General features: G+C 48.8%; 9 protein-coding genes across 9 annotated transcripts; 5 read left to right on the plus strand and 4 right to left on the minus strand.

Annotated features, from left to right (window-relative positions):
- The first annotated feature begins 1,512 nt into the window (after positions 1-1,512).
- Positions 1,513-2,609, plus strand: FOBCDRAFT_232612 (glycoside hydrolase). The gene has a single exon (XM_031191461.3). The coding sequence runs from the start codon at positions 1,594-1,596 to the stop codon at positions 2,320-2,322; it is 729 nt and encodes a 242-aa protein (XP_031032692.1). The 5' UTR covers positions 1,513-1,593; the 3' UTR covers positions 2,323-2,609.
- Positions 2,610-4,570: 1,961 nt separating this feature from the next.
- FOBCDRAFT_232615 (uncharacterized protein) lies at positions 4,571-6,174 on the minus strand. Its single transcript, XM_031191462.3, has 5 exons — positions 5,847-6,174; positions 5,415-5,784; positions 5,245-5,362; positions 5,051-5,191; positions 4,571-4,998 (listed from the first exon to the last, which is right to left on the minus strand). Exons 1-5 carry the CDS (start codon positions 5,991-5,993, stop codon positions 4,599-4,601), a joined length of 1,176 nt encoding a protein of 391 aa, XP_031032693.2. The 5' UTR covers positions 5,994-6,174; the 3' UTR covers positions 4,571-4,598.
- A 2,078-nt stretch (positions 6,175-8,252) lies between these two features.
- FOBCDRAFT_169476 (Alpha/Beta hydrolase protein) lies at positions 8,253-10,261 on the plus strand (the record flags this gene model as incomplete). Its single annotated transcript, XM_059608446.1, has 3 exons — positions 8,253-8,481; positions 8,532-8,746; positions 8,800-10,261. 3 exons carry the CDS (start codon positions 8,253-8,255, stop codon positions 10,072-10,074), a joined length of 1,719 nt encoding a protein of 572 aa, XP_059466012.1. The 3' UTR covers positions 10,075-10,261.
- A 9-nt stretch (positions 10,262-10,270) lies between these two features.
- Positions 10,271-12,169, minus strand: FOBCDRAFT_232618 (cytochrome P450). The gene is made up of 3 exons (XM_031191466.3): positions 11,790-12,169; positions 10,489-11,737; positions 10,271-10,432 (listed from the first exon to the last, which is right to left on the minus strand). Exons 1-3 carry the CDS (start codon positions 12,146-12,148, stop codon positions 10,397-10,399), a joined length of 1,644 nt encoding a protein of 547 aa, XP_031032697.3. The 5' UTR covers positions 12,149-12,169; the 3' UTR covers positions 10,271-10,396.
- Positions 12,170-12,921: 752 nt separating this feature from the next.
- FOBCDRAFT_207457 (uncharacterized protein) lies at positions 12,922-14,054 on the minus strand (the record flags this gene model as incomplete). Its single annotated transcript, XM_031191468.2, has 3 exons — positions 12,922-13,579; positions 13,632-13,756; positions 13,815-14,054. 3 exons carry the CDS (start codon positions 14,052-14,054, stop codon positions 12,922-12,924), a joined length of 1,023 nt encoding a protein of 340 aa, XP_031032699.2.
- Positions 14,055-15,136: 1,082 nt separating this feature from the next.
- Positions 15,137-17,186, minus strand: FOBCDRAFT_232625 (uncharacterized protein). Its single transcript, XM_031191469.3, has 5 exons — positions 17,008-17,186; positions 16,397-16,933; positions 16,214-16,348; positions 15,314-16,159; positions 15,137-15,251 (listed from the first exon to the last, which is right to left on the minus strand). Exons 1-4 carry the CDS (start codon positions 17,065-17,067, stop codon positions 15,401-15,403), a joined length of 1,491 nt encoding a protein of 496 aa, XP_031032700.2. The 5' UTR covers positions 17,068-17,186; the 3' UTR covers positions 15,137-15,251; positions 15,314-15,400.
- Positions 17,187-18,327: 1,141 nt separating this feature from the next.
- Positions 18,328-19,977, plus strand: FOBCDRAFT_207459 (uncharacterized protein; the record flags this gene model as incomplete). Its single annotated transcript, XM_059609198.1, has 7 exons — positions 18,328-18,474; positions 18,524-18,581; positions 18,621-18,789; positions 19,018-19,245; positions 19,294-19,330; positions 19,382-19,909; positions 19,951-19,977. 7 exons carry the CDS (start codon positions 18,328-18,330, stop codon positions 19,975-19,977), a joined length of 1,194 nt encoding a protein of 397 aa, XP_059467956.1.
- Positions 19,978-20,198: 221 nt separating this feature from the next.
- FOBCDRAFT_232627 (uncharacterized protein) lies at positions 20,199-21,005 on the plus strand. The gene has a single exon (XM_059609901.1). It carries the CDS (start codon positions 20,235-20,237, stop codon positions 20,889-20,891), a length of 657 nt encoding a protein of 218 aa, XP_059467957.1. The 5' UTR covers positions 20,199-20,234; the 3' UTR covers positions 20,892-21,005.
- Positions 21,006-22,602: 1,597 nt separating this feature from the next.
- Positions 22,603-24,676, plus strand: FOBCDRAFT_253562 (uncharacterized protein; the record flags this gene model as incomplete). Its single annotated transcript, XM_059611051.1, has 4 exons — positions 22,603-23,445; positions 23,500-23,871; positions 23,920-24,306; positions 24,359-24,676. Exons 1-4 carry the CDS (start codon positions 22,723-22,725, stop codon positions 24,674-24,676), a joined length of 1,800 nt encoding a protein of 599 aa, XP_059466013.1. The 5' UTR covers positions 22,603-22,722.
- Between the last annotated feature and the right edge of the window lie 157 nt (positions 24,677-24,833).

Raw genomic sequence — 24,833 nt, forward strand, 5'->3', positions numbered from 1 at the left:
CATCACGTGCGCTCTGGACCATACAGACCCAAAATTTTCTTTGCGCAAACAGGGGGCCAAGACTTGTTATTCACCATCAGCAAAAAGAGAATTTTACATACAACAGCGGGGATTCGCTGGTCGTCACCGACCCAACTACTAATCCGCCGGTTAGTGGCTTGACTATGGGAGAGCGGACGGGATCCCGTATTTTCCACTACCTTTGGTCGTATGTGCTTTGTAGATCGGCAACTGCAGCTCATAAAAACAGCAGTTTGCCTACTGGTATTGTGCATCAGAAGACCTTTGTCAGCACCTCAGTTTGTGCTGGAAACATGTCAGGAACTTTAATTTTGAAATCGTAGATCTAGAGACGTCAGCGTGTTGAAGAGCCTGAAACCAAAACGTGTATAAACGCCAACAGCCGTCTACATCAGACGATTCACCACCATATCACTGGGCCATCTCGCTTCAAACTTCCATTGACATGACATCCCGTCCATCCAAGCGAGCAGAAGCAAAGAATGCTTGGGAATGTAAACACCGGGCCGCGTAACCTTGTTTCTTGAAACAGGGCCACGGGAAAACTCGTCCATCTTGGTCAAAGCTTGCATCCATCTCCACCGTGACACGATTCATACCACGATGACATCTTGATCCATGGCTATTGCGATCGAGCGGTTCGCATCTTCCCGTTTCCCTGCTCATCCCAATGCAGTAATAAGCACTCGACCTCTCCGGCTTGGTATTCATAGCAAGTCATCTGAACTCGGCCGTGCCGCAAATATTCTCCTATCTATAGTTATCGTGATGATTGCATGCTGCATTGCCATTATATGCTTAACCAACCTTCCGGGAAGCTATTTTAGTGCTGTGCGATCAGCAGGAATTAAACCGGGACGTTTCCCTCTGATAGATGAAAAACCCGTGAAACAGGACGAATTAAAAGACTAGTTTTCCACGAATAAAACTCTAAATACGCGTTTCGCCCATTGTTTTCGCATACTGTCACTAATAAATCTGAGGCGGCTATGGAGACACAGTACCCATCCAATCTGTTTCAGGCAAGATCTCGCCAAGACGTTGCTTTAGACAGGCGGATAATCGGGCTCACGTTCCGATTTTTCTTGGTCATTTTTTGTTCCTGAAACGTGACACAGCGAATCGACAGGCGGCTCTTCTGTCCGGTGGCCGAAAAGACGCAATGGATCTGATGCTACACTGCAGACCGAAATAATGCCAGGCGTTACGCCAGCTCTTAAGGCGAGACGCTTGGCTACTACCCCCTTTAATATCGGTCCTCTTGATGTGGCTGTCGATGACGATCATAGCTCCCTTTGGGAAACACGGACGCTGATACTCCTTTCGATAGGGCACGAATTCGTCTAGTTCCAGTTTTATCTCCGTCGACCAAAAGGGTCACCTTGTTTCGTGTATAGACTCACAGGAATAGATGCTCCATGTAGGTAGTATAGATCAGATGGCTATATAAACGTGAGAGAGTCTTGTCGAGATGTTTCCAAATCAGCCTCCCAGCAAGCTTCTCTTCACTTCTCACCAATCGACCTTTACCCAACAAGCCTTCTTGTCTTTAACAGTTTCTAAACCGCAAACATGCACTGCAACCTCTCTCTCGGTGTCGTGGCTGCTCTCCTCGCTGGAGCCAACGCCCACGGTCACGTCGCAAAGGTCATTGCCGGTGGCAAGGAGTACACCGGTGGTATTCCCCACGGTGCTCCCTCTGACGCTGTCGGCTGGGCCGCTGGCAACCAGGACAACGGCTTCGTTTCACCCGATGCCTTCAAGTCCGCCGATATCATCTGCCACAAGAGCGCTAAGCCCGTCTCCAACGCCGTCGTTGTTGCCGCTGGTGATGTTGTCACTCTGAAGTGGGACACCTGGCCCGAGTCTCACCACGGCCCCGTCACTGAGTACCTCGCTCCCGTCAGCGGTGACTTTGCCAGCATCAACAAGCAGAGCCTCCGATGGGTCAAGGTCGCTCAGAAGGGTCTCAAGTCTGGCAGCAACCCCGGTGACTGGGCCTCCGACGATCTCATCCGCGATGGCTTCTCATGGAAGTTCACCGTCCCCAAGAACCTCAAGGCCGGTAAATACGTTCTCCGACACGAGATCATCGGTCTTCACTCTGCTGGCCAGGCCAACGGTGCTCAGGCCTACCCCCAGTGCATCAACCTCGAGGTTACTGGCAGTGGCGGCCAGGCTATCAGCGGTGGTGGCGACTTCACTACCTTCTACACTCCCACCGACCCTGGTATCCTCTTCAACCTCTACCAGTCTTTCTCTTCCTACCCCATTCCCGGCCCTGCTGTGCGAACTATCTAAGACGATTCCGAGGTGGTGCAGACAAGTGGTTTCTAGTCCCAGGTCGAGCTTGGGACCAAAGAGCTGGGCAAAGGGCATGCCTTAGGCTCTGATATTCATTGGTTGCCGCTAGTCGGTTCACGTTTTCACAAGCAGCAGAGCTGTGTTGTTCATGTATCTACATTTATGACCCGTACAAAGTTACCTTATGCAATGAACATATTGAATTCAAGCAAGAAAGCCTCCCCTCAGGTAATTCATGTAATACGATTGATGTCAACGAGCTAACCTGTCAAGTCTAAACTCGCATCGTAATGTTTCATGCGCTAAAAAAAAGTTCCCGTTGGCGCTTAAAACTCTGTCCATTTTAAGAATTTCAGGCTGAAATCAGAGCTTATTGCCAGCATGTAACATAATGACTATCTGCATATGCAATGCAACCCTGAGTATGGGCTGACTTGCAGTCGGGAACACCGATGCAACATGTTTGCAAGAATTGCTGTCCGAACTTGGAGCCAAGGGCGTGCATAATGAGCGAGAAAAGCTGCGGCATTATGCTAAGTTTATTTCTGAAAGCCGGAAAGAGTTTCACTGAGATACGGCATCTATTTCCGGAACATGAGCATGCCTTTCTGTTGGGTCTCAAGTCCCAGTGCAGTATTGATTTACCCAAACATCGCGATCATTTATTGCACATGCAGCTCTGAGGCCATAGGAAAACTATTTCCCCTTGTGATCTCCGATATCTAGGAATCCTTGTTCTAGGTAAAATTCAGTGGTGCTGTTAATAATGCCTGCAAAGGCACCCACTGCGTTCTCGCCGACTTTCATGTCATGCCCCTTTCCTCGATGAATGTAAGCACCTATTCTCAAAGATACTTCGACGGTTTCGTTTTCATAATCCCTAAGCATCTATTTGGAAAGGAACTGGTGACTTCAGTGGCATTTCGCTGTCACGCAGCTCTTGGCTGCTTTGTTGCGGACATGTGCATGGTGAATGAGCGAAGGACAACTATGCAACATCGAACGTATGACAGCTCGGCCCGGGTCACATCTTTAAATGAGATAGTGAACGTTGCACGTGACTGATTCAGGACACCTACCTTTATAATCCCAAAGAACTCTCTATATCATCGGCGAAGAGTGGTGTAGTGGTATCTACCTACAACCTATAAACCTTCTAAAATCCGAACCTAAAATCCTAAAACTGTCATCCCTACTCCACTCTTCGCTTTTTGAAGGTCACAAGTTCGATGTTACCATCGACAGTTCTTTTTTTGATCTTTTAGACCACATAACATATGCTTTGATCCGAAGTATTGCTGTCGATTAACCCACGATGTGTAACTGCCACAATGATGAATGGAGGCGATTCCTGACGTAGCAAGTCATATCCTTATGTAGAATAGTTCAGAGTAAATCCATAGCGCAAGATATGTATAGACAGACTGCCGTTACCCTTAGGTGGCTTAGTATGCGTATACAAAGAGGAGGCGAGGCGGGTATCTATCGCTTAGATGGTAATAGTGATATTGTCTACAAACGAATCATCATGACTCATACCAGTTAATTCAACATTGAAAAAAGGCTTGGGTTATTATTCCAGGGAGTTATAATTGACGGTAGGTTGTATGTGCTGTCAAGCAACGGATGATGTTATGAAATAGCTATAGCGTAATCCCTGCGTAACCACTGGCACAATATCCCAGCACCACTGCCTATGACGGACATAATTGGTGCCGTGAAATATGTATTGTCCTAGGTATGAGATTGAATTCACCAGCCTCGATTCGCTGTTGGTAACTGTACCAGTAGTTTTGTTCAGAGAGACTCTTTAGTAGCTTCTATCGTTGATGGACCCCCCTTTTGTATCATATTGAAATGAAAGTAATAAAGAAGAAGTGAACAATGGTACGTTTCTTACATCGAATAACGGCCATGAGCCTCCGCTCAAGTCTGAACTTCCGCCTAAGCTGATCGTTGTCACCGTATATACCAATATGGAACACCCGACGAAGAAAATGAGCGCATAACAGGGGATTAAGACGCCAGTTTCAACGAAAGTAAGAAAAGCCAAGAGATTGAATCTTGCAGGAACCGTTCTCAAAACTCAAATTCCGCAGCCCGGAGCCCATTCTGCTCTAGAGGGTTGAGACGCTGGCTTCCTCGACCAGGCCCGGGACTGATCCGAACTTGGTAGGTCTAAGGTGTACGATACTGATAAAAACATTGTAAACGAAAATATATAGCATGAATGTATACACACAGGTCATTAAAAATAGTGTGATTAAACTAATCTAAAACGAGGGCGCTCTTTCAGCATTTTGATGCCCGGGTTTCCCTTGCGCTGGCGGCAACCCCCTAAGCTCTATCGAATTTTCATCGCTAAATGTACTCAAACGCTCGTGGTGCACTCTAACTTCTTCAGTCTTCATCACGCCCCCGGAACTCATAGACATCTTAGTCTGGCTTTGGCTTCCGTCTGAATCGTCCTGGAGATGCTCTTGCGATTCTTGCCATCCTGACATGATGACGACCGAATTTCGACCATAGCGTGAGTTGGGGTTATATCGCTTTGACTGCCGAGCATTTGATGCCCCGGCTGTGTTTCTTGTGTCGACGTCGCGGGGCGTTGTATTGGTCCTGTTACGGTTATAGCTTCGTGAACTTGACTTGAGCTCTCGATACAGCATGCGGCTTTTTAAATTAGCAAGGCGGCCGCATAAGAGGAAACGGAATTGTAACATACAGAACTGGAATGCAGATGGCCATGATGGAAGCGGCAGGCTCTGTCAAGGTCCAGATCGTGAGGTCGACGCGGTCATAGGTGATGTCCTCACTCTTCATGCTGACGACCAGTACAGCCTTGACTATACCAGTAATTCCAGCGCTTTTAGTATGTTAGTAACTTAATACCGTATGCTGATGGTACTTTGTACTCACATAGCACCTAAACTCATAGCGACAGCAACGCCGAGTCGCTCTCGTCGACGCATGGTCATGCGCATCAGGATGACCCAAGGTAGTAAAGCAAGAACAAAGTCGAGAATCGCGGAGTAATCTGAGAAAAGTAAGTCGCCAACCACAATCATTGTTGATATCCAAGGACCTACAAGCAGCGAATAGTTGGAACGTGAGAAGCTTTGACTTGTCCCAGCAAGTTCCAGGCACGTTGTGATTCCAGACCCTCTCGAGAGGCGTGCATTTGGCGAAACCAAAAATCCAGACCAAATTCATCGAGACGTTGATAGTGACGATAATAAAGATGAGGAAGTACTTCATCCATGCGTTGGTGGCAATTCGGTATAACGTGATGGCGAAAGATGTCTTGCTGATTGTCGTAGCCATTATACCAAAAGCAGCTCCCACAATGGTCGTCTTGTTTATTATTATGAGGTTCTCGTCACTAATCGTAGCTGCGTGTCGTCCGAAGCCGAGAGATACGAGATATGTGTTGAGGGAGACAGAAATGGCGAGCGCCACCTATACTCATGACATTCACTGGTCAGAGACAGCATCAAGAGAGGCATTTGCAGATAACTTACCCAAGCCGCGATAAGGCACCAATCATCATGCCATAAACCTTTGCCTCTCCATAATTTGCAGTAAACACGCAGAAACAACAAGATGAGACTCAGCAGGCACAGAGTCCATATTGACACCAGCAATCTGGTTCCTCGTTCATCTTCCATTGTAACGCTCAGAGAACCAGAAGACAAGGGAAACAAAAAAGAAACGAGACGTCAAGACATGCGCGGCAAGCAATGGTGGGAGAGCCAGACGCCGATCCGGATTTCGGGCAGCGAACAGCGGAGATCCTGGGAATAGTGGTCCCTGGGGTTTTATATACAACGCCACAGTGACACTCGGCCCCCCTTGGGATTAACCTTGATCAAAAGGTCCCTTCCGTGGGCAATCGTGTCATCAACATCAGATTCAGTAGGGATTGACAGACATAGCGGCCGAACAGATGGATTCATTACTGGGCCAGCGCTTTGATCGCGCACCCACCAGGATAGGGCTGCAGCGTAGAGATGGTGGCAACAGGAACCTCTGTAGCGCCCCTTTTTCTCCTTGTCGGAGCCGACTTTACGGATACTGGGTTGATCAATGAGAATGACTACAGTGGTCATTGCTAAGTTTGGAATAGTGGACCAGTGCCGCTAGACTGGTGATTTTGGTGCGTTGGTGGCTGAAAGTTCGGAGTAAGGCCCTTCTGCCGTCCACTGATATGTCGGAGAAATTCGTTCCCAGCTCAGATCTAACAAATGCCTGTCTTCAAGAGCCGAGTTTCCCGCGGCCGACGGGGTATAGCATGCGAGGATCAAACACACTGCCAAGCGAGACGGGCATTTATTCGTAGACCCTTTCACCTTATTCATAAACATGGTGAAACGATGTGTGTTGGCTGCTTACGGACTTACCTGCGACATGGGTCCATGCTGATCCGGGTGCAATTCCACGTGTGTATCAAGGAACGACGATGATCTTTTCTTTTCTCGAGAAAAAAACCAGAATCATGGGACGAACCTCACATGAACCGTGTTGACAGATCTTACACGTCAGAAAAAGCAAGCGAAAGGACCCGAGCCAGATTTAATTGTCGCTGCTCGGCGATGAGAACCATGTCGGATGTAACCCTAGAGGAGCAATGATTTACAGGCCCTTGACGGAAATCATGGCTACAGAGTGGGAACGAGTCCAGTATTTTAATGAACCGAGTATCTTCGCATTGATCAGTGATCTGTCAACGGAAATTCATCCCGGAGCTACTAAAGGCTCATTACAACCCACACAATCGTGAGACTTAGAGAAAAGTTCAGCATCCTTCGTCTCTCTAGCTTGCTCACTAACCACCAAACGATCTCACCTAAGGGAAGTTTTTGAGGTAGCCGAAGGGAGCCAAGACTCTAAAAATATGGATTTCGTTCACGAATATCCATAGATGGAGCGGGGGATTATCCGGATCCCCCGTATCACTCCATAATAATGGAGCATAATGCCCATAAGCTCTTCCGAATTGACCAAGAGTGACTCCATTTCAGTGTCCGTCTCTTGGGGCCGTCCCTTAATCACGCAACAACCCCTTAGCGAGTGACAGTCCAGCACCGGCTTTTCCCTCTAAGGGGGGCTACGTCCGCCATTTTAGGGCGTTTTGAGCATCTCCTAGCCCTAAGCTTAACCAAGTTGGGATTTGGTTGCGATGTTAGGCGACCCTTTGCCTCTAGAAGCAATCTAAACTTTCTGCCAAGTGCCAACGGCTTTCCTTTCCCTAAAGGCCCGGGGATACCGCCTTCCGGCGCAGGGATTGAAGTCAGTTGGTCCAGCGAGTTCATGCTGGCGAGTGTTTACAATGGAGAATTATTGCAGTAGTCAGTAGAGTTACTTGATGGTTGATGGAGCAATCCTTTTTGGGAGATTTGCAACTCAACATGTCAATGACTCGAGATCGGAGCATCATGTGGGGGAGCTGAACCTGATCGCCAACATTTGGTCGGTGTTGGAGAAAGAATATGGAAGGGATCGGCAGACCTACCAAAGCATAATTCCTCCCAGGCAGCGAGATATTCTGTCGTGCCCGCTCTGCAATTCTTTGCGAGCAACAAAGTGGCAGTTCTTTTAGGCGAATGCTGGCTCTTCTTCGGATGCACAATCCCTGGGGCAAGAGAATGTAATTTCACTCAAGTCATGACATGGTAGACCATGTTTTTTGTATGGACAATGCTCCTTTCTCACGGCCCACCATGCCTCGACGTCCGTTGAACTTAAAGACAGCGATCGACATGACAAGCCACTGATGCAAGTTTCTTAAACGAGCTTCCTCATTTTTCTTCCAGACGTTGTCTAGAAGCTCAGCTCCCGATTCTCACTGCACCTTGTCCCTTTGTCAAAACGCTACAAGATGCATTCCTCAAACACACTAAGCCTGCTCTTGGCGGCTTTCTCTGGTTATGCTTCTGCCCTTCCTCATAACCCTGCCCCTCCTGTTCCTGGCGTTCCTGGCGATCATCATCCTCCTGGACCTCCTGGCCCTCGAGGACCTCGAGGACTTCCCAGTCCTCCTTCCCCTCCCTCTCCCTCTCCCTCTGCTCCCGCTCCCGGCCCTCCCCACGTTTCCCCTCCAGGCGTTCCTACTGCTCAAGTCTGCAACGGAACTTACCAGGGCAAGCATGACACCACGTATGATCATGATCTGTTCCTTGGTATGCCCTATGCCCAACCTCCCGTAGGCCCGTTGCGTTTCTCTTCACCCAAGTCTCTTGATAAGGCCTGGAAGGGACCTCGATCTGCCACTGAGTTCGGATGGATGTGTATTGGTTACGGCTCTGATACCCAGAGCCTCGGTAACCCTGTCAATGAGGACTGCTTGACCATTAACATCGTACGACCTTCTGGTGTCAAGGCCGGAGATGAGCTCCCCGTTGGTCTTTGGGTTCATGGAGGCGTCAGTTCCCGTCCTATATACCCAACGCTATATTACGACTAACAATATGACAGAGCTACACCAACGGCGGTTCCCGAGACCCTAGGTACAACCTGAGCTACATCGTTGATCAATCGGTCAAGGAGGGTAAGCCCATTGTCGCTGCCTCCATCAACTACCGTGTGTCGCAATGGGGTTTCCTCTTCAGCGAAGAGATGCAGAAGGAGAATGCTGGTAACTTGGGCTTCAAGGATCAGCGCCTGGCTATGAGATGGCTTCAGGACAACGTCGCGGCCTTCGGTGGTAGCCCCGACAAGGTCACTATCTGGGGAGAGTCTGCTGGCGCTCGATCCCTGGGTATGCAGCTTGTCGCTTACGAGGGCCAGCACAACAGCCTCTTCCGTGCTGCTGTTCTCGAGTCAGGTAGCCCTGTTGCGCTGTTCAAGGAGGCTTCTGATTGGCAGGAGTACTATGACGCTCTTGTCAAGAAGACTGGATGCGACTCTGCCTCCGACAACCTCGAGTGTCTTCGTGGCCTTCCTTGGGAGACCCTCAACAACATCTTCAACAACACTACCCCTCTCGACGTCACCGCCCCTACTCTCACTGCTGTGATCGACGGTGACTTCATGACCGCCCAGGCCTCTAAGCTACTTCTGGCTGGCAAGTTCGCTCACGTTCCTCTTCTCATGGGTAACAACTTCGATGAGGGTACTGCCTACGGTAAGAAGGGTATCAACACTACCGAGCAGTTTCAGTCCTGGCTCTCCAGCCTCGGCCTCAGCCAGACTCAGGTCGCTACTGCTACTACTCTGTACCCTGATATCCCTGATGAGGGGATCCCCGCATCTTTCATTGGCCGTCCTACCAACGAGTATGGCTCCCAGTGGAAGCGTGCCGCCGCCTTCGCTGGTGACTTCCAACAGCACGCTGGACGACGTCTCTTGGCCCAGGTCTACTCGGCCTCTTCCATCCCCGTCTTCTCCTACCTCTGGAACGTTTACGTCAATGGCCTTCCCGCCATCCTTGGAGCTACCCACTTCCAGGAGGTTGCTTTCGTCTTCAACAACGTTAAGGGTGTTGGCTACAAGCCCAACCCCTTTGAAGGCAAGCCTGAGACTTTCGTTGAGCTTGCTGACCTCATGAGCAAGATGTGGGTTTCTTTCATGCACGACTTGACCCCCAATACTGTCAAAACTGCTCCCAGCCATGTTACCTGGCCTCAGTACACGCTTGCAGAGCCTCTTAACATTGTCTTCGATGTCAACAAGACTGACCTCAGCTACACTGCTGTCGACAACGTCCGAAAGGAGGAGGTTGCTTTCCTTCTCGACAGTGTCTTTGCTTAAGTTCGTGGCCAGCAGTCAACACGTTGGCTAGCTGTAATGTATAATAGGGTGCCATTCTAACATCCTTTCTAGGGACGTATCGGCCAGATGGCCGAAGCCCTTTAACACTTTGTATATAGCCTTACCTTCCATTCGTATTAGCGAGCATCTAGCCATGACTTGAATAGATCAAAACATCACATAGTCACACAATATGTATCCGTAATCTGCCATAGTTTCTCATTCTAGAGCAACTCATTCGCCCATTCTACGGTCGACGCACTCTCTAATTACCAGACTCTACCAAATTCGCAAACACCTTGCCTCGGTAACGAGCAACAATCTACTCTCTCTTGGTGAAGACCAGCTGGCATTCATCCTAATAGCACCATAAGTCAGTGCACGATACTGTTACTGAGCATGCAACAAACTTACCTCAGGAAATAAAGTAGCAAACACTCTAATCTCCTCCGAACGGCTGGTTGCATGATGCACCCAGTCTAGTTCTAGAGAAGCCTTGCCAATCATGGCAGCCATAGTTAGCGGAACGTACTTGCGAGCCAGGCAATCGTGAGGACCAGCTCCAAAGACAAGCCAATTCTTTGTCTTGGACTCGGCATCACCCGTGATCCATCGGTCAGGGTCAAAAGTCTCAGGGTTTGGATAGGCTTGAGGATCGTGAAGCGCGGGATAGCACGTAGGGACGATGAGAGTGCCTTTGGATACTGTGTACTTGGGTGTGACAGGGAAGGATTTGGTAGCCTCATAGGGGACAAATATGACTGGAGGACGATATCGAAGAAGCTCTTTAATGACTGCGTTGGTGTAGGGAAGGGACTCGAGCATTGGTAGCTCGAACGGTTGGTGCCTGTTACCGTTTCGTACGGCGAGATTCTCTTCTCGAAGACGATCGAGAACATCGGGGCGTTGAGCGAGGACCTGGAATAGCCACGTAGTGGCGCTGCTGGAGGCATCTTGGGAGGCGAACAAGAAGGTAAACATAGTCTGCCCGATTTCATCGTCTGTAAACTCACGTATCAAGTTTCGTGGTTTCTCAACTCCCTCTTCTCCCGCAGCAATACGATCGTAGTATTTCTTGGACTCCATCATGTGCAAAACCCATTGATCAACGATACATCGTGGCTCAGCACCAGAAGCCATATTAGCCTTACAAGCTGCAGCACACTTTGCGAACTCAGCCAGCACAGCATCTGCTGTACGCTTTCCTTTCCAACACTTTGTAAAGGGGATGTAGACGGAGAGAGGTACGTTGACGAGCTCAAGGGCAGCCGTGACCTCATAAAAGTCGTCAGCGATCTTCTCGACAGCATCTTGAGATATGTAATCTCCAAAGAACGTTCGACAAGAGAGAGCGCAATTGATCTCTCGGAAAAGACGCATGAATGCCATAGGCTTCCCCTTGTTGGCCTCGCTTGCTGCTACGAACCGGCCGAAGTAATCATCGTATACCTTCTCCTGGACGGGTAGGTAAGTGCTGAGAGCTTTGTTGACAAAGAGCCCGTTGAGTCCTTTGCGGTACTCAGTATGTGCCTTGCCTTGAAGGAAGACCCAGGCGCTTGGTCGCAGGAGGGTTTCGGCCATGGGGACGATGCATGGTTTGGCGTATGTTGGGGACTTGAACACTTTGTGTGCGATATCTCGGTCGGAGGCGAGGACGACGAACCTTGCGAATGATATAAGCGGCTTTTATCGCGAAGAATGGAGCTATGACTTACTTGTGGAATACCGAAACGCAACTCAGAGGACCGCTAGCCCATTGAGCAAGATAGTGGTCGAACTTGGGATAGAGTGCTCGGATGAAGGGGCCCATGAAAGGGATCTTGAAAGCTGGACCGGCAATTGGGCCCTTACGCCAAAGATACATGCATTGGTCGTATGCAATCAAGACAACTAGGATCGTGAGGAGTATCTGAGTATTGCTGTAGCCATTCAGGTAGCTTGAGAGCAGCCCATTCCTGTTGGATATGTCATCTTTAAAGGTTAAGCTGGCGTTGCTGACAGCTGCCTCATCTCCGGGGCTAACTATAGATGCCATTCTGGGAACGAAAGTGAACGGAACAACTAGTCTATGCATTGAAACTGGTACAGATCTGGGGGAATAGAGGTCTTATAACATAGGACTCAGATCATGCTGGCTCTAGTACAGGGGTCGTCTAGGAACTTAACATCCAGTACTGATCGGATGTTACAACAAGAATACGAACTCCCTGAGCATGCCTCGGGTATTAGACGGGATCTCCAATACAAAGGATTTGGCAAATTTGACTTGATACGCCTCCCAGTATGGTCATCGAAATGCGATGGGCTGATATTGCCAGATTCGAGATTACTGCATATGTACTAGACTCCGATCTGAAAGGTGGAGAAGGTGACCTGTGTATCTATATCACATCAAATCTGTCTCAGTCTTCAATGTGTCGTAATCTAGTTCCCCAGAATTGGTATCACGCCATGCACAGGATGATCCGTTCTGCCAGATGCTGAGTTGCATCTCCCTCCGCCGAGCGATCTCCAATTCCGGTAATAGACCATCAAATTTCATCTTGAATTTTAGCGGTATATTCTATTCCAATGTCATTGCTGTCAAATCTGTTCGGTGTCGTTGGTCCCGGTTATAGCCTGATGCCTCGCTTCCTTATTACCTCCGCAGCATCACTTGATGTCGCGGAGACTAGTACATTTTAGGACTAGTCTCCGATCGAAAATTGTGAAACCGAATACGCAATTGCAGCGCCGCAACAGCCAATTCGCGAATCAACGTGTCGTACGTTTTTCGAGAGTGTCTCTGAGTTCGTTTTCAAGATTGTGAATTTTGTGGTAATTATTTCAATTGGTATTTATGCGTGCTCATGTCAGAATTGCTTCCCACTGCTGTCGGAATACATCTGCTCGCTCCGTCTCTAGCCACAGAATATTCTGTAAATGGACAACAACATCATCCCAAAATTGCAGACTCATAGCATTTGCCGCAATCTTGGCTGCGTATATCAGCCATTGAATATCTGTTGGGTCCGTAGCCGAGACAATTGTGACTGAAAGGACCCAGATCTGCAAGGAACCGAGGAAGACGTTGCCCGTTTTACCTGCTAAAGGTTGGAGCTGGCTCTTGAGGCGCTGAATAATACTGTTGGCCAACTCTGTATGCGTGTAATAAGTTGTGCCGTGTATGATAAGCATGTAAAGTGTCATGGCGCATCGTAGACACTCCGACTGGGGCGAGTCCGTGAGTGGCGGGATGAGCAGGAGCTTATGAACCACGAAACATGTAAGATCGTGAAGTTCGGTGCCCAATAAACTCAAAGCGTTCGGTTGGTGAAATATGCCGCGCAATCGAGTCAAGATATCTGCTATGTCGCGATCGAGATGGAGAGTGTCAACAACAGGGTCTTGTATTTCAAGGAAGGATGATGCGAGAAGCCATTGCAGTGTTGGACCAACTCCATCTCCAATTCCGAGGTCGTCCTGTATTGCATATTGAGGAGAGCCTGTGACGAGCAACGATACCCTTTGAAATCAGTTCAGCAAGTCATTCGCGGTGATAGGAAGATATTACTCACCAAGCAATCATCCTCGCGGTCAACGGGCTTACTTGTTTCACTTGATCAAGTCCACCTCGGATCCCAACAATACGTTTAGCCCCGTCTATATGCGCTCTACTGGCTTCAATATTCCCCTTTCCATGCTACACTCAAGAGTCAATCAACAGAGTTATAGTCGGTAGCCCCGAAGAAATTACTCACTTCAATGGCAGCCAAGGTGACAACAGAGTTCAATGTCTCATCTTGAATCGCCAGCAACGAACTCCCTATCTTCTTCCGTATTAGAGATACAGAATCTACCATGAGAAGTTCTGATATAGGGAAGCCCTTCTGGGCACGCCTCTCTTCATCTAATGACGCCGTCTGTATAGAAACATGGAATAATGCTGGATCTGCAAGAGCCAATGGCCACCAAGAGACGATGAATGGATTTGAGGACATGTTGAGATCCAAAGGGTAATATTGAAAAGAGATATTTGAGAGAACTAGTCCTTGAGTCAGATATTAGACCATCTTGAAACTTGGTAGACAATGCTTTACAGTGCTGTATCAATCGTTGAACGTGAACTCTGGGAAGTCTGGTCGCTGGATATGAGTCAAACGGATCGAAGGAATTGCCAGCCGGTGCAAATAGCTCCATTGAGTCTTGAGAGGCCGAATCTAAGTCTCGGCTCTTCAACGAATACGTCTTCACCTCATACTTCTCTATCGACCTGCTCCGAGCCGGCTGTTCCGGTGTTGACGATGATGTTGTCGATGATGAAGACAAAGGCACATTTGCGTAAATACACGTGACTTTTCTCTTGAGGCATCGTGAACATTTGGGAGTTCCGAGATCGCAACTGTGCTTCGCCTTCGCGCAGGCATTACAAGATCTTCGGAGCGAGGTTCGCATGGTTAACCGAGACGAGTTAGATGGTAGTGATAGTAGAGGAGGAAGTTTATTAACGCGGTAGCAATCAAGTGGAGTTGTCAGTGAAATGGTCTAACCTCTTTCGGGCCTGACCGTTAGGTGACACTTCGGCCAACTAGACTACCCTGTACCTTGGCAGGGATCGACTGATGCATCACGCAAGCACGCAAGGCATGCCGCTTCTGGTCGAAACAACGAGATCAACGCACATTTATTATGACCTCATTTACGCAACTACGGTAGCTATCATTACCTCTTGAAGATATTTCGGCGAAACAAAAACGCTAATAGGTATTTGGACTACTTGCCGTGCGGGTACACCAACCGATGCGTAAGCCGGAATAATTCCAAGTGAGGAACGAGAAATTTAATGAGGAACGAAAATTCGGGAGACAGCCCCGCAGCAAATCAGCCAGGAAAAATACAATAGTGCTCCGAACTAAGACCTTTCAAGTCAATATCAGTTAAATTTACCCTGAAACTTTCCCTTTCCAGTGGCAGACGTTGCATGCCAAGCATCAATGAAACTGTGATACTCCAAGAGGCCGCTCCTGGACAGGTACGCATTCTTAAGCCAGACCAAGCTGCGATCCACTTGTACCTAGCAAGCAGGCCTTGAGACTCAGATGTGATCAGCAAAAAGGTTATTCATGAGACTATCGTACATACCCATACAGAATCTAAGTAATTCATAATATGACTTAATCGAGCGACGATATGTCATTCTCAACTAGAAGCGTTAGCTCAGCTTCTATGTATCATCAACCTGAAACGTATAATCACTAACATTCCCATCGGGGCGCTACTAGTCCCATTTGGAAGAACCTTCTCCATGTTTGGGAACCTTATCGCATGTACGCCCGCTCGATAAGACTTACGCCATCAGGTCCCTGGCCAAGCCCGGGGCAAAAGACGCGAGTCTGATGCCATACAGATCTCGGATCAGGTTGAGCCTGGCCTGGCACTCTTTGACTTGCCACGGGCTACTATGCGGGCTTTCGATGGCGATAGCAAGTGGCCAGACCAGATGGTACATGACGACGCTCTGACGTTGCGGTACGGGAAGTGGGATACCCTGCTCGTTGACTTCTCCCATCAGGTAGGGCAATACACTGCAGAGCCTTTGAGTCATTGAAACAACTTGCTTTTCAGCGATGGTGGCGGTGGTCTGAGCGAGCTGAACCTGCGGACTGCTCTTTGAGTCCACAAGCCGCAGGAGGGTTGCCGCACATACATGCAGCCTCCCGAAGAACAATATGAGGTACATGTTGAAGAAGACCCACGTGCACGCCGTCCATCGCGATTGAAAGCTGACCAAAGGCTTATTATTCGGAGTGGCAGGTCGTTTGTCGGCTGTTTGCTGAGGTTGTAGTCTTGTAGGCATGGCCTTTTCAATCATAGCCAACTCAGCGCCGATTGCCAAGGCTTCTTGGATAACCGGAACGAGTAATTCCCGTTGCTTATTCGGCGTCGATGTCGAATCTGCACTCGTGATTCGCCTAGCTGCCCTGTAGAACTGTCCAATGCGAGTGACGACCAGGGCTAAGCGGATGACTGGGTTTGATGTGTCGAGCTGTGAGTCGGGAATGACCAGACAGTCCATATCGTCCTTGGCCATGAGTGAGGGGATTTGCTTATTTTGTGTCTCAGCATCCATGCTATAAGGGTCCTGTTAAGATCTACTAACCATTTGAGTGAAGATCCATGAATGCAAGTTTGACTCTTCGACATTTGTTATCACGCGGTGCCCGACTACGTCGAATAACTTGGAAATGCCGGCCATGTGCACGGCCTTGGTCGTTTGGCCTTGGCACTCGATATCCTCGAGGGTTCGTCAGCGAGTTGCAGATCATTGCAGCACATGTCTTACCTCGATCATGCCCAGCAGCATCAGGGATGCCAATGTTTCATCTTTCAGGGGCCGCTTAGATGCAGACAGATCTCTGTTGACAGTCCTCAAAGCAGCCCCGTAGTGGTATCGTGCGGTGACATAGAGCGTTGACGACTTGTAGTGTCTCGAAAGCGACATGTGAGCTGCAGCAAGGAGGGCCGGGCGTATGCACGATGTCCGGCTAGAGCTCCTGTACATGCCCTCTAGAAAATCGAGGTGCCCTTTGATGACGCCTGGCGCCGGCAAGACGCAGTACTCGTGCAGGAAATACGAGATGGACTCATCCTCGAACGAGGGTTGGGGTTGTCGACAAACCCCTGAGCCTTTGGACCTCGCTTTTTCGTATCCGAGCCCAATGCCCAAGACGAGGGTCTTCGCGGAAGAGCTGCCGGGCTCATCACGAACAAGGCTTTGTCCAGGCTCTCCGTGGAAGCGGAACGCTAGTGGTCGATCATAGCCAGGGCATGGAGCCTTGTAGAGCTCGCAACGTCGACATCCTGGGCGTCTGCCATCACACTGGTAGGAGCAGGTTAGGATAGGGGCTGGACCGTTGACCTGTCAGATTCAGATTGATTGACCAGGAAACTTACTTTAATCTTTCGCTTCCTGCACCGGCTGCAGCCCCGGCTGAGAGTTCCGGGGAAGACCATGTCGTGCCTTGGGGCTTAGCTCGGCTAAGGATAATGCTCAAGCCACTCAGACTCTGTTGGTTGTTGATTGGGCTGAAATGATGTTCTTGGGCATGTAAGTTTCTCAGTGGAGCTTTGAGCATCAACTCTTGTAGATTATATCCTATGGGAGAAGTTTCTGGCCATTGCTTATCTAGAAAAGACCAATCAAGCTTGGCATGTCTCGAATGGCTGCCTGAGTAAGCATGTATGTCATTTATCCAGGATCACATTGGTGGAATTACGGCCTTCCATGGTTAGTATCGGTTCTTAAAACGTCAAAGCGTCGCAACCTAGGCTTTTTGTAGCATAGGCCTGGTCTTGGGATACGGCCCTGACTACCAAAATTACGAGCTTTGGCGTCTTGAAGTTATGGTTGTATCAATTCGTTGATGTGCGCCACAGCAAGGGCTCCGGATGAACCGCACCTATTGGAACCTACGAGGCGTTCCACGCTTACCCTCAAGCAGATGAGAACAATTGCTTAGGCCTCCGGGAGTGTCAGCTTTGGACCCGCGACTGCTATCCCAGGCCAATTTTGCATGGCAACTGTCTTGTCTTATTAACCACGGGGTAGCCTTTATCTTAAATGCTACGTTGTAAGATATCTGCCATTTAGCTAGGACCGCTGTCACAGCCATTGGGGAGCACTTGACCCACTGGACTAGGCCTCCGACACTCTAACGCTACCAAGCTTCCCCGGGAAGATAATCTAAGATCAAGGAGTCACTCCGCCGTATCTGATCGACCTGTTAGCTGGCGTTTTAAATACAGGGTCAGAAATAGGTTTCAACGGTCTCGTCCCATCCGATTCGTCCGGACCCCCTGCCATGATCGCCTTGACTACTTAACCAGTAATAGTGTTGACTGATAATAACTGCCGCGACATTGCGTGCGGCCAAGACACGTCCTCACCCAAATTGAAATGTTTTACCTTGCCGTGCAGTGAGGATTCCTTGACGATACGTCAACGGCTTCTAATAGTGCATGTCTGCAATATGCGGCGTTCCGATAGTATCGCTGTTCTAGACTTAGCACTTTGGAGTCAGGGAGCCAGGGCTAGACCCAATCTGTATCATTCCCCAACGTCTTAGCGCGAGGGTATTTAAAGAGAAGCATAGAGCCGTTTTGTTCCCACGCGTCTAATTCCCCGCCTTTATCTTTACCCCCGGTGACCGAATGTGAGTAGAGCCTCGCAAGGACGCCTGTTCTGCACGCCGTGACCCGTTCTACACCTATATCATGCCATCCAAGTCGCACAGTCAAGCCAGGAATGGGAACCGTAGGAGGTACGAGTCTGAGGCCTCTTCCATTCGCCCTGCCGAACCTAAAACTGACCGAGCTGACCTTATGCAGCCATACAAAGTCACGCATGGGCTGCTTCACGTGGTGTGTGGGACTTTAAAGATTTTCGATACTAGCCGAACATACTAATCAGTATTTGTCTGGTCCAGTAAGCGCCGTCATATCCGCTGCGACGAGAACTATCCCCAGTGGTAGGTGGACCCGTGCCTCTATACTAAGACGATCATCAGCTCATGATCCCCCAGCCAGAACTGCACTAAGCACAAGGTCAAATGCTCCTTTCACGATACCCCGTCACAAGAAGAGTTGCTACTTCAGCCCTCGCCTGAGAATACTTCATCAAAGTCTTGTTCAAGCTCGAAACCTCGTCGACCATGGTCGGCCAAGGCCAGGGCAGAGGTAAGGCAGTGGAGAAGGACAGGGTCAATGCCTATACCGGATGATCGTATCAGAATAACCCTGCAACCAACCATTTACTCCGAAGATGACTTATGCTTCGTTTACCAAGCAGCAAGTAACCAACATAGACTTACAACGATGGGAGTGAGTAAACTCACTGTTATATCATCATACTTACCGAGGTTTGTTTGTCTAGGAGTTTCTTATCTTATCATGTTGACTCTCTAGCTTTTTTCGTATCATCTCGTCATCTCGGCTAGCGATGAATGGAGTCCTCGCCCTTTCAGCATACCAAGTTGCATCAGTTACTCACTGCCAACATGCCCGTCGAAAAGAGTATCAATATCAGATGCTAGCTATCCAGGACCTCAGAAGATGTCTGTCCAACTTTAGACCAGAGCATGCTGATGGAGCCCTCGTTGCCTCGATGGCACTACTATGGCTCTGTGAAGATATGTGAGTGCGCCTCGCTGAGGCGATGGACGGAAGTATTGACATGACCAGGTCGAGCCGAAGACAGATTGCAGAAGGGATCTCAGCGGTAAGTATTATCCTTCTGCCACGCGATACACCAAAGCTCATAAAATCTCAGATTTTGCAAACATGCCATCGGTTAGGTCACCAATCCGGATTTTATCACATGATAGCAAAAGCATGGCGTCAAACTGCCCATCTGCACACAACGCTCAAGACAGAGTGCGGGAAGCCGAATGGACTACAACGTATAATTGTCGAGATGCAGAAGTTCAAGGCTCTCTTGAAAGAGCAAGAACCGGACGACGACACCTGGAGACAGCTGCGGCTACTCATCGCTCTTGCGGAGGACTTGACCGAACTGGAGCCGTCGACACCCGCCGATAAACAATTCGAACGGATCCGGCTGCTGCGAGACTACAAGCTCTGGCTCCCTCTTAATGACCTCTTGACCGGCAGGAACCTGTCAAGCACGCTGATGGTCAATGCCTATCTATACACGATAGCTTTATACGCCCAGCGCCAGACATCGCAGGCGTATATGATTGACCTGGGAGTCGACCTGCCCAGTTTGCTGGACTCGACGTTACGGCAAATCACACCTGTAAAATCGTACACTGGGTCACTCAACAACCTGAAAGCCCTGGTATCGTCATTGTCATAATTCTGGTAATATTTAAGTTATAGCAAGTTCAGATTGTGGTGATGGAATGAAACGAACGCCACTAAGCAACAGGCGAATGATAATGGTAATAATAAACATTTGAGCTACTGTACCAGACATCAACTGTACTATAACCTGTTCCAAATGAATGTAACGAGTAAAACTGGGCCTCGGACGGCCCTTTGCTTACCAAAACCCCCTCTCAGCTCATTAGCCAATAGAAGCTTACGCAATTCCACTGATAGACAGAACTGCATCCTGAATCCTATTCCTTTCATTAAACATCTCACCGCCGTTTTGTATCGAGATGACTGCACGAAAAAGCCTGAGACTTAAAGAAGTCACCCTTGAAGATGTACCCGTTCTCACAGAGGTATGGTTCGCAGCTTTTACCGATCCTGGAATCCGGCGCATCTGGCCTGATACACCGGCCGTACGCAACTGGTGGACCGAAGGCAATCGTCACGACTTGATCCATAAACCGTTTCAACGCTACGTCAAAGTTGTCGATCCAGACTCTAAAGATGTTAATGGCCGTCCGCGGATCGCGGCTTTTGCCAAGTGGGATACTTCGATGCCCCACAAGCGGGGTCGACGATATCCAGCATGGACTGAGGATCAGCCTGGTCAAGTCTGTGACGAGTTCATTGCCAAGGAGGAAGCGGAAAGACTCCGCGTTATGGGAGACCAGAAGCACTACTGTAAGGGGCCACTCGGACCTTGTACCCCGGATCTGCTAACCGCAATTCATCTAGATCTCGATACGTTGGTCACGCATCCTGACTATCAACGCTGTGGAGCTGGCTCAATGCTTATGAAATTTGGCTGTGATCTAGCAGACAAGGACGGAGTTGCAGCGTATGTGGATGCAAGCAAGTCTGGGGCCGGACTTTACAAACGGTTTGGGTTTGTGGATGAGAGCTTACCTGGTTCTGGCGACGTCGCTTCCATGGCTCGACGATAACGCCCGTCGGTCTTTGCAACCTGAGCTGTGCCACTGCAACGTTGTAATGCTCAAAAATTATTGAATAAAGCATAAACTAGTTATATACTGAAGTTGAAGCTAATGCCCTTTGACAGATTGTTTTTGTCGATCGGCAGAAAAACGATATATAAGGTCGAGAACTACATGAGACTGCTTTGTGTTAGAGATCGGCAGCAGGGTGAAAAGCCGACTAATATTTACGATCCAGGATGGCCTTACCGGAGATAATCGGGGAAATGCCATACCACGTTTTCTCCCGAGATCTCACGTCGCACAAGCCCACAATGCAGGGTCCATCCTGGCAAGAATTTATTCTATGACTGCAAGACATGTCAACTGCCGAGACGTTACCAACGACTGGTGATAGGTGAAGATATGGCCTTCCCTGGATTGAAGCCTCTCCCGCTGGTTGCCGCCCCGTCTTCAAATGATAGGTGAAGATACGGCCTGTGCCGCTTGGGAATATATTGCAGAGGCTGCTTCCAGTCTTTCCTGTGATAGGCGAAGATACGAGAATCGCGTTGCCTGTTGCTTTTCTAGAAGCAAACAGATTTTTATTAGAAAGAAATACTGGTAGTAGGCCACGCTGATCCTTTCTCATCCTCTGTGTACTGAAATCTTTCCCCTTCAGAATACACCGTTCAGAGGCTTAGGTTGAGCGATGGAACATCAGTGTCATTTTCAACAGCAGGATTACTGGAAGCGAATTACGGATAACTTCGAGCCTGTCAACACAGCATTGGGGCCTCGTAAGCGTCACAGGTTTGAGGATTAAGAGCTAGATAAAATGACAAAGGGAAAGAGTCTTCGAAGAACCTTGCGAGAATAAGAACCTAGTCGCCAACTTTCTTATTGGATAGCATGCAATATCAGCATTAATATGGACAGGTCTATTAGATACAGCTAGGTGATTGTATGCCTTAAACTGAACGCAGAGAAAGAAAGACAAAATCGTAGTATTGTTTGATGCGTTGCTTTGGCATATGCCGCTGATATATCTAATCCGGGTTACAGATATTTCATACTCATCAACATATTCTCATTCCGTGAAGTCCCGTGCGATTCAATCAGGTATGCATTGTTCAAAGTAGCACCAGTTTTGTAACATTATGAGCTACTATGTTATCTTAGAGTAATCATGAAATTACAGTATTAAACTCAATGGAAGCTTCTTTTATGAGCCTTGTGGAGGTTCTGGGGATATAAATACGTTCTTGAATAGTACATGTGACCTCTGCTATGGTCTCTTCTCTATTTCACCAACACTCGCTTCGTTCTATTGCCCAGCACGACAGCGGACCCTTTCATTATGCAACTTCATATAATATGGAAGGTGAATTGCGCAAATCCGTTTTGAATCTCTGATTACCCTTCATCTTTGGAATGTTATCGTCCGGGTCCCTTCTCAGCCAGCAACCTTTCCCTGTCTCATCGCATAACCTTGATCCTGGTGGAAACTCTTGGATTACCAGGGCTTCATAAACCCGCTGCTCACATTTTAAACACCGTTTCAAACAGATTTCCTCCAAAGCTCCAGCCCCCAGCCATCTCATGCCGTGTAACCAATCATCCACCGTAACATCCAATTGCTGACATCTGTACGTCGGTTCCTCAATAATCCGAACCGAGGTCACGTCAAACGCGAGATATTCCCCTCTTCGTAGTACATCTTCATTCAATGTCAGCATGAGCTCCTTGGTAGGCGGAGTCACAGGGCATCATCGCCTTCGTACTCAATGCGGCATTTGCGGCAAAGCATTGTTGGCTGGCGTGAGTTTTGTGGCTTGTTAGTTCTGACAACACTTCTCTCATGTTCGTCCATCGGCTAACAGCAAGTTTTGCAGTGCTAGGTAACGGTCTTGAACCTGAATTAGGGCTTTGTCTAGACCGTGCGGTATTCCCAGACTCTCGGAGCATCAGGGTTGGCACGAAAGTCCTGTGCTGGGCACCGAGCTGCCGGCGATGCACAGATGCTACCGAGGCAGTAGGATTACATTCTACCTGCCTGAATCTGTTCCAAGAACACTGCAAAATCGACAATGCGGTCGACAGATTATGGATAACAATTGGCAAGAGGAACCTCTGGCAACGTGCTCCAATGCTTCAGCTGGACCGTGAAACAGGACTTGACATCGAAATTGTCCGCGAGAAAGCAGAGGCTTATGGTATTCGACTATTGAAGCTCCTACCAGCAGAGCTCATCCACATGGTACAAGAGTACAGCGATTCGGCGACGTTCTGGCGCTACATCCATGTTCTCAGCATAGCTCGGGAGTTGTCCCGCTTACAGTCCGATACCGCTCCACCAGTTACTTCAATACCTTTGTGTAATATCCTATCCTGGACACGAGGAGATTGCGCTGCTGTGTTATCAAGCAACTGCCCGCCAGTAGTACGCTTGACTCTTGATCACAGGGGAATACGTAAGATAGAAAGGCTGTCAAAATCATCATACGAACCCCGACGTTCGGACAGGGAGGCATTTGTAATCTCGCCTGCGATATGCTTTCAGGATGTTGTGGCTGTACTGAAGGTGATGAGGTTGCTCTGGATATTGCAATGATCTGAACTGACCCAGTACACCTAGTTTCATGTGTTGCGGCTTGAGCTCCCTGCATCTCTGTTGGGGTTTCACATCTGGGACACCCCCAACCCCCCTGGTATTGAGGACTGCGACTTTTACGGCCGCGTGACACCGTCCATGCAATTCAAGACCACCAACCTACGCAGTGTAACGGGCCTCACGTTTTTCTTCTCTTTCAGTAAGCTCTACGCAGTACACGCGCATACACATGCGAGACCTTGTGCAACGAAAACATTCGACCGGCTTCCCGTGAAAAGACAGGAAAGTGTTGTCTGGATATACCTACCGATGCCCAGAGATGAAGAAATCACCTCGATCGCGATGCGGTTGAAAGTTGAAGGAGGAGGGGCTACAACACAGAAGCCCTTTTTCATGGTACTCATTTCCCCTTAGTGATTGACTTCACAGTACTAATGAAGATAGATTCGTACAAAGCTAGCCGGGGATGTGTATGTTGGCCCATGCCATCTTAGGCAGCACAGAGATATTGTTCTCAGCCAGTCAAGCCCAGAACTGCTCATTCACAATGTTGCAGATGTCGGACCAGCTACTGTATTCGGAACATATCCGCGGAAGCAGCACCGTGATAGCCTACCGCCGTTCAACAACCGCTGGCTGAATATGGATCCTCTTCTTCATCTAATGTTCGAGCATATGTATCTTTCAGTGGCGCCATTCAAAGACGTGACTGGCATTCAGGTCTTAGAAGACGAGAACTTTGAATGCAAGGGTATGATATTCGACTATAGTAACGGTGCTCAGAGAGCCTTGGGGGACTGTAGATTTGGCCATTATCGTGTCAAGACGTATGTGAGTCCACGGCGGTTGTGCTACTGTCATGTCCAACCTACACCAGCGATAGTGCGAGGCGTTCATGTCGAGATTGGAAGTGAATCGGACCATGCACACAGCGGCGATGACTGGAAGTGCTCGGAGATGGAAGGGAATATCGAGTTTTGGTTCTCCAAGGAACATTCGGTCATTGTCTGCCACTCCATTGAGAGCACAGCAGCGCCATGAGGGGTCTGGATACTTGGCAGCCCTTTGCTTCCTTGGCGGTTATTCTAGTTTCGTCTTGATCAACAGATATGCAAATGCAGAGACCCTCAGCTCACTACCAGTATACGTCAGTGTATTGATGATCCCCAAGCGCGAAATCGTGATCCAGCTGGAGTCATAGCAGCTTAAGATCGCCCAGCTCAGCACGGACTTGTCAGCTTGTCGACACCAACAATATGGAAACAGCCCAATTGCCGTGATAAGATATGTACGCCAAGAGGCTGTCGATCAAAGGTTGCACCAAAGCTCGGCTTTATAAACAATTCCCTGGTCGACAA

The sequence above is a fragment of the Fusarium oxysporum genome, chromosome X (assembly GCF_013085055.1).
Source record: "Fusarium oxysporum Fo47 chromosome X, complete sequence".
Classification (NCBI taxonomy): domain Eukaryota; kingdom Fungi; phylum Ascomycota; class Sordariomycetes; order Hypocreales; family Nectriaceae; genus Fusarium; species Fusarium oxysporum.

Excerpts from the sequence above, each read along its gene's own strand:
- FOBCDRAFT_232612 (XM_031191461.3), top strand. The coding sequence starts at position 1,594 with ATGCACTGCAACCTCTCTCTCGGTGTCGTGGCTGCTCTCCTCGCTGGA.
- FOBCDRAFT_232615 (XM_031191462.3), bottom strand. The coding sequence starts at position 5,993 with ATGGAAGATGAACGAGGAACCAGATTGCTGGTGTCAATATGGACTCTG. Across the intron at positions 5,192-5,244 it reads GCTATGAGTTTAGGTGCTAT|CGCTGGAATTACTGGTATAG; the intron begins GTGAGTACAAAG and ends ACATACTAAAAG. Across the intron at positions 4,999-5,050 it reads GCCATCTGCATTCCAGTTCT|CCGCATGCTGTATCGAGAGC; the intron begins GTATGTTACAAT and ends TAATTTAAAAAG.
- FOBCDRAFT_232618 (XM_031191466.3), bottom strand. The coding sequence starts at position 12,148 with ATGCATAGACTAGTTGTTCCGTTCACTTTCGTTCCCAGAATGGCATCT. Across the intron at positions 11,738-11,789 it reads TGCGTTTCGGTATTCCACAA|GTTCGTCGTCCTCGCCTCCG; the intron begins GTAAGTCATAGC and ends ATCATTCGCAAG. Across the intron at positions 10,433-10,488 it reads TTGCTACTTTATTTCCTGAG|GATGAATGCCAGCTGGTCTT; the intron begins GTAAGTTTGTTG and ends TGGTGCTATTAG.
- FOBCDRAFT_232625 (XM_031191469.3), bottom strand. The coding sequence starts at position 17,067 with ATGGTCTTCCCCGGAACTCTCAGCCGGGGCTGCAGCCGGTGCAGGAAG. Across the intron at positions 16,934-17,007 it reads GCAGGAAGCGAAAGATTAAA|TGTGATGGCAGACGCCCAGG; the intron begins GTAAGTTTCCTG and ends TGCTCCTACCAG. Across the intron at positions 16,349-16,396 it reads TGCTGCTGGGCATGATCGAG|GATATCGAGTGCCAAGGCCA; the intron begins GTAAGACATGTG and ends CGAACCCTCGAG.
- FOBCDRAFT_232627 (XM_059609901.1), top strand. The coding sequence starts at position 20,235 with ATGACTGCACGAAAAAGCCTGAGACTTAAAGAAGTCACCCTTGAAGAT.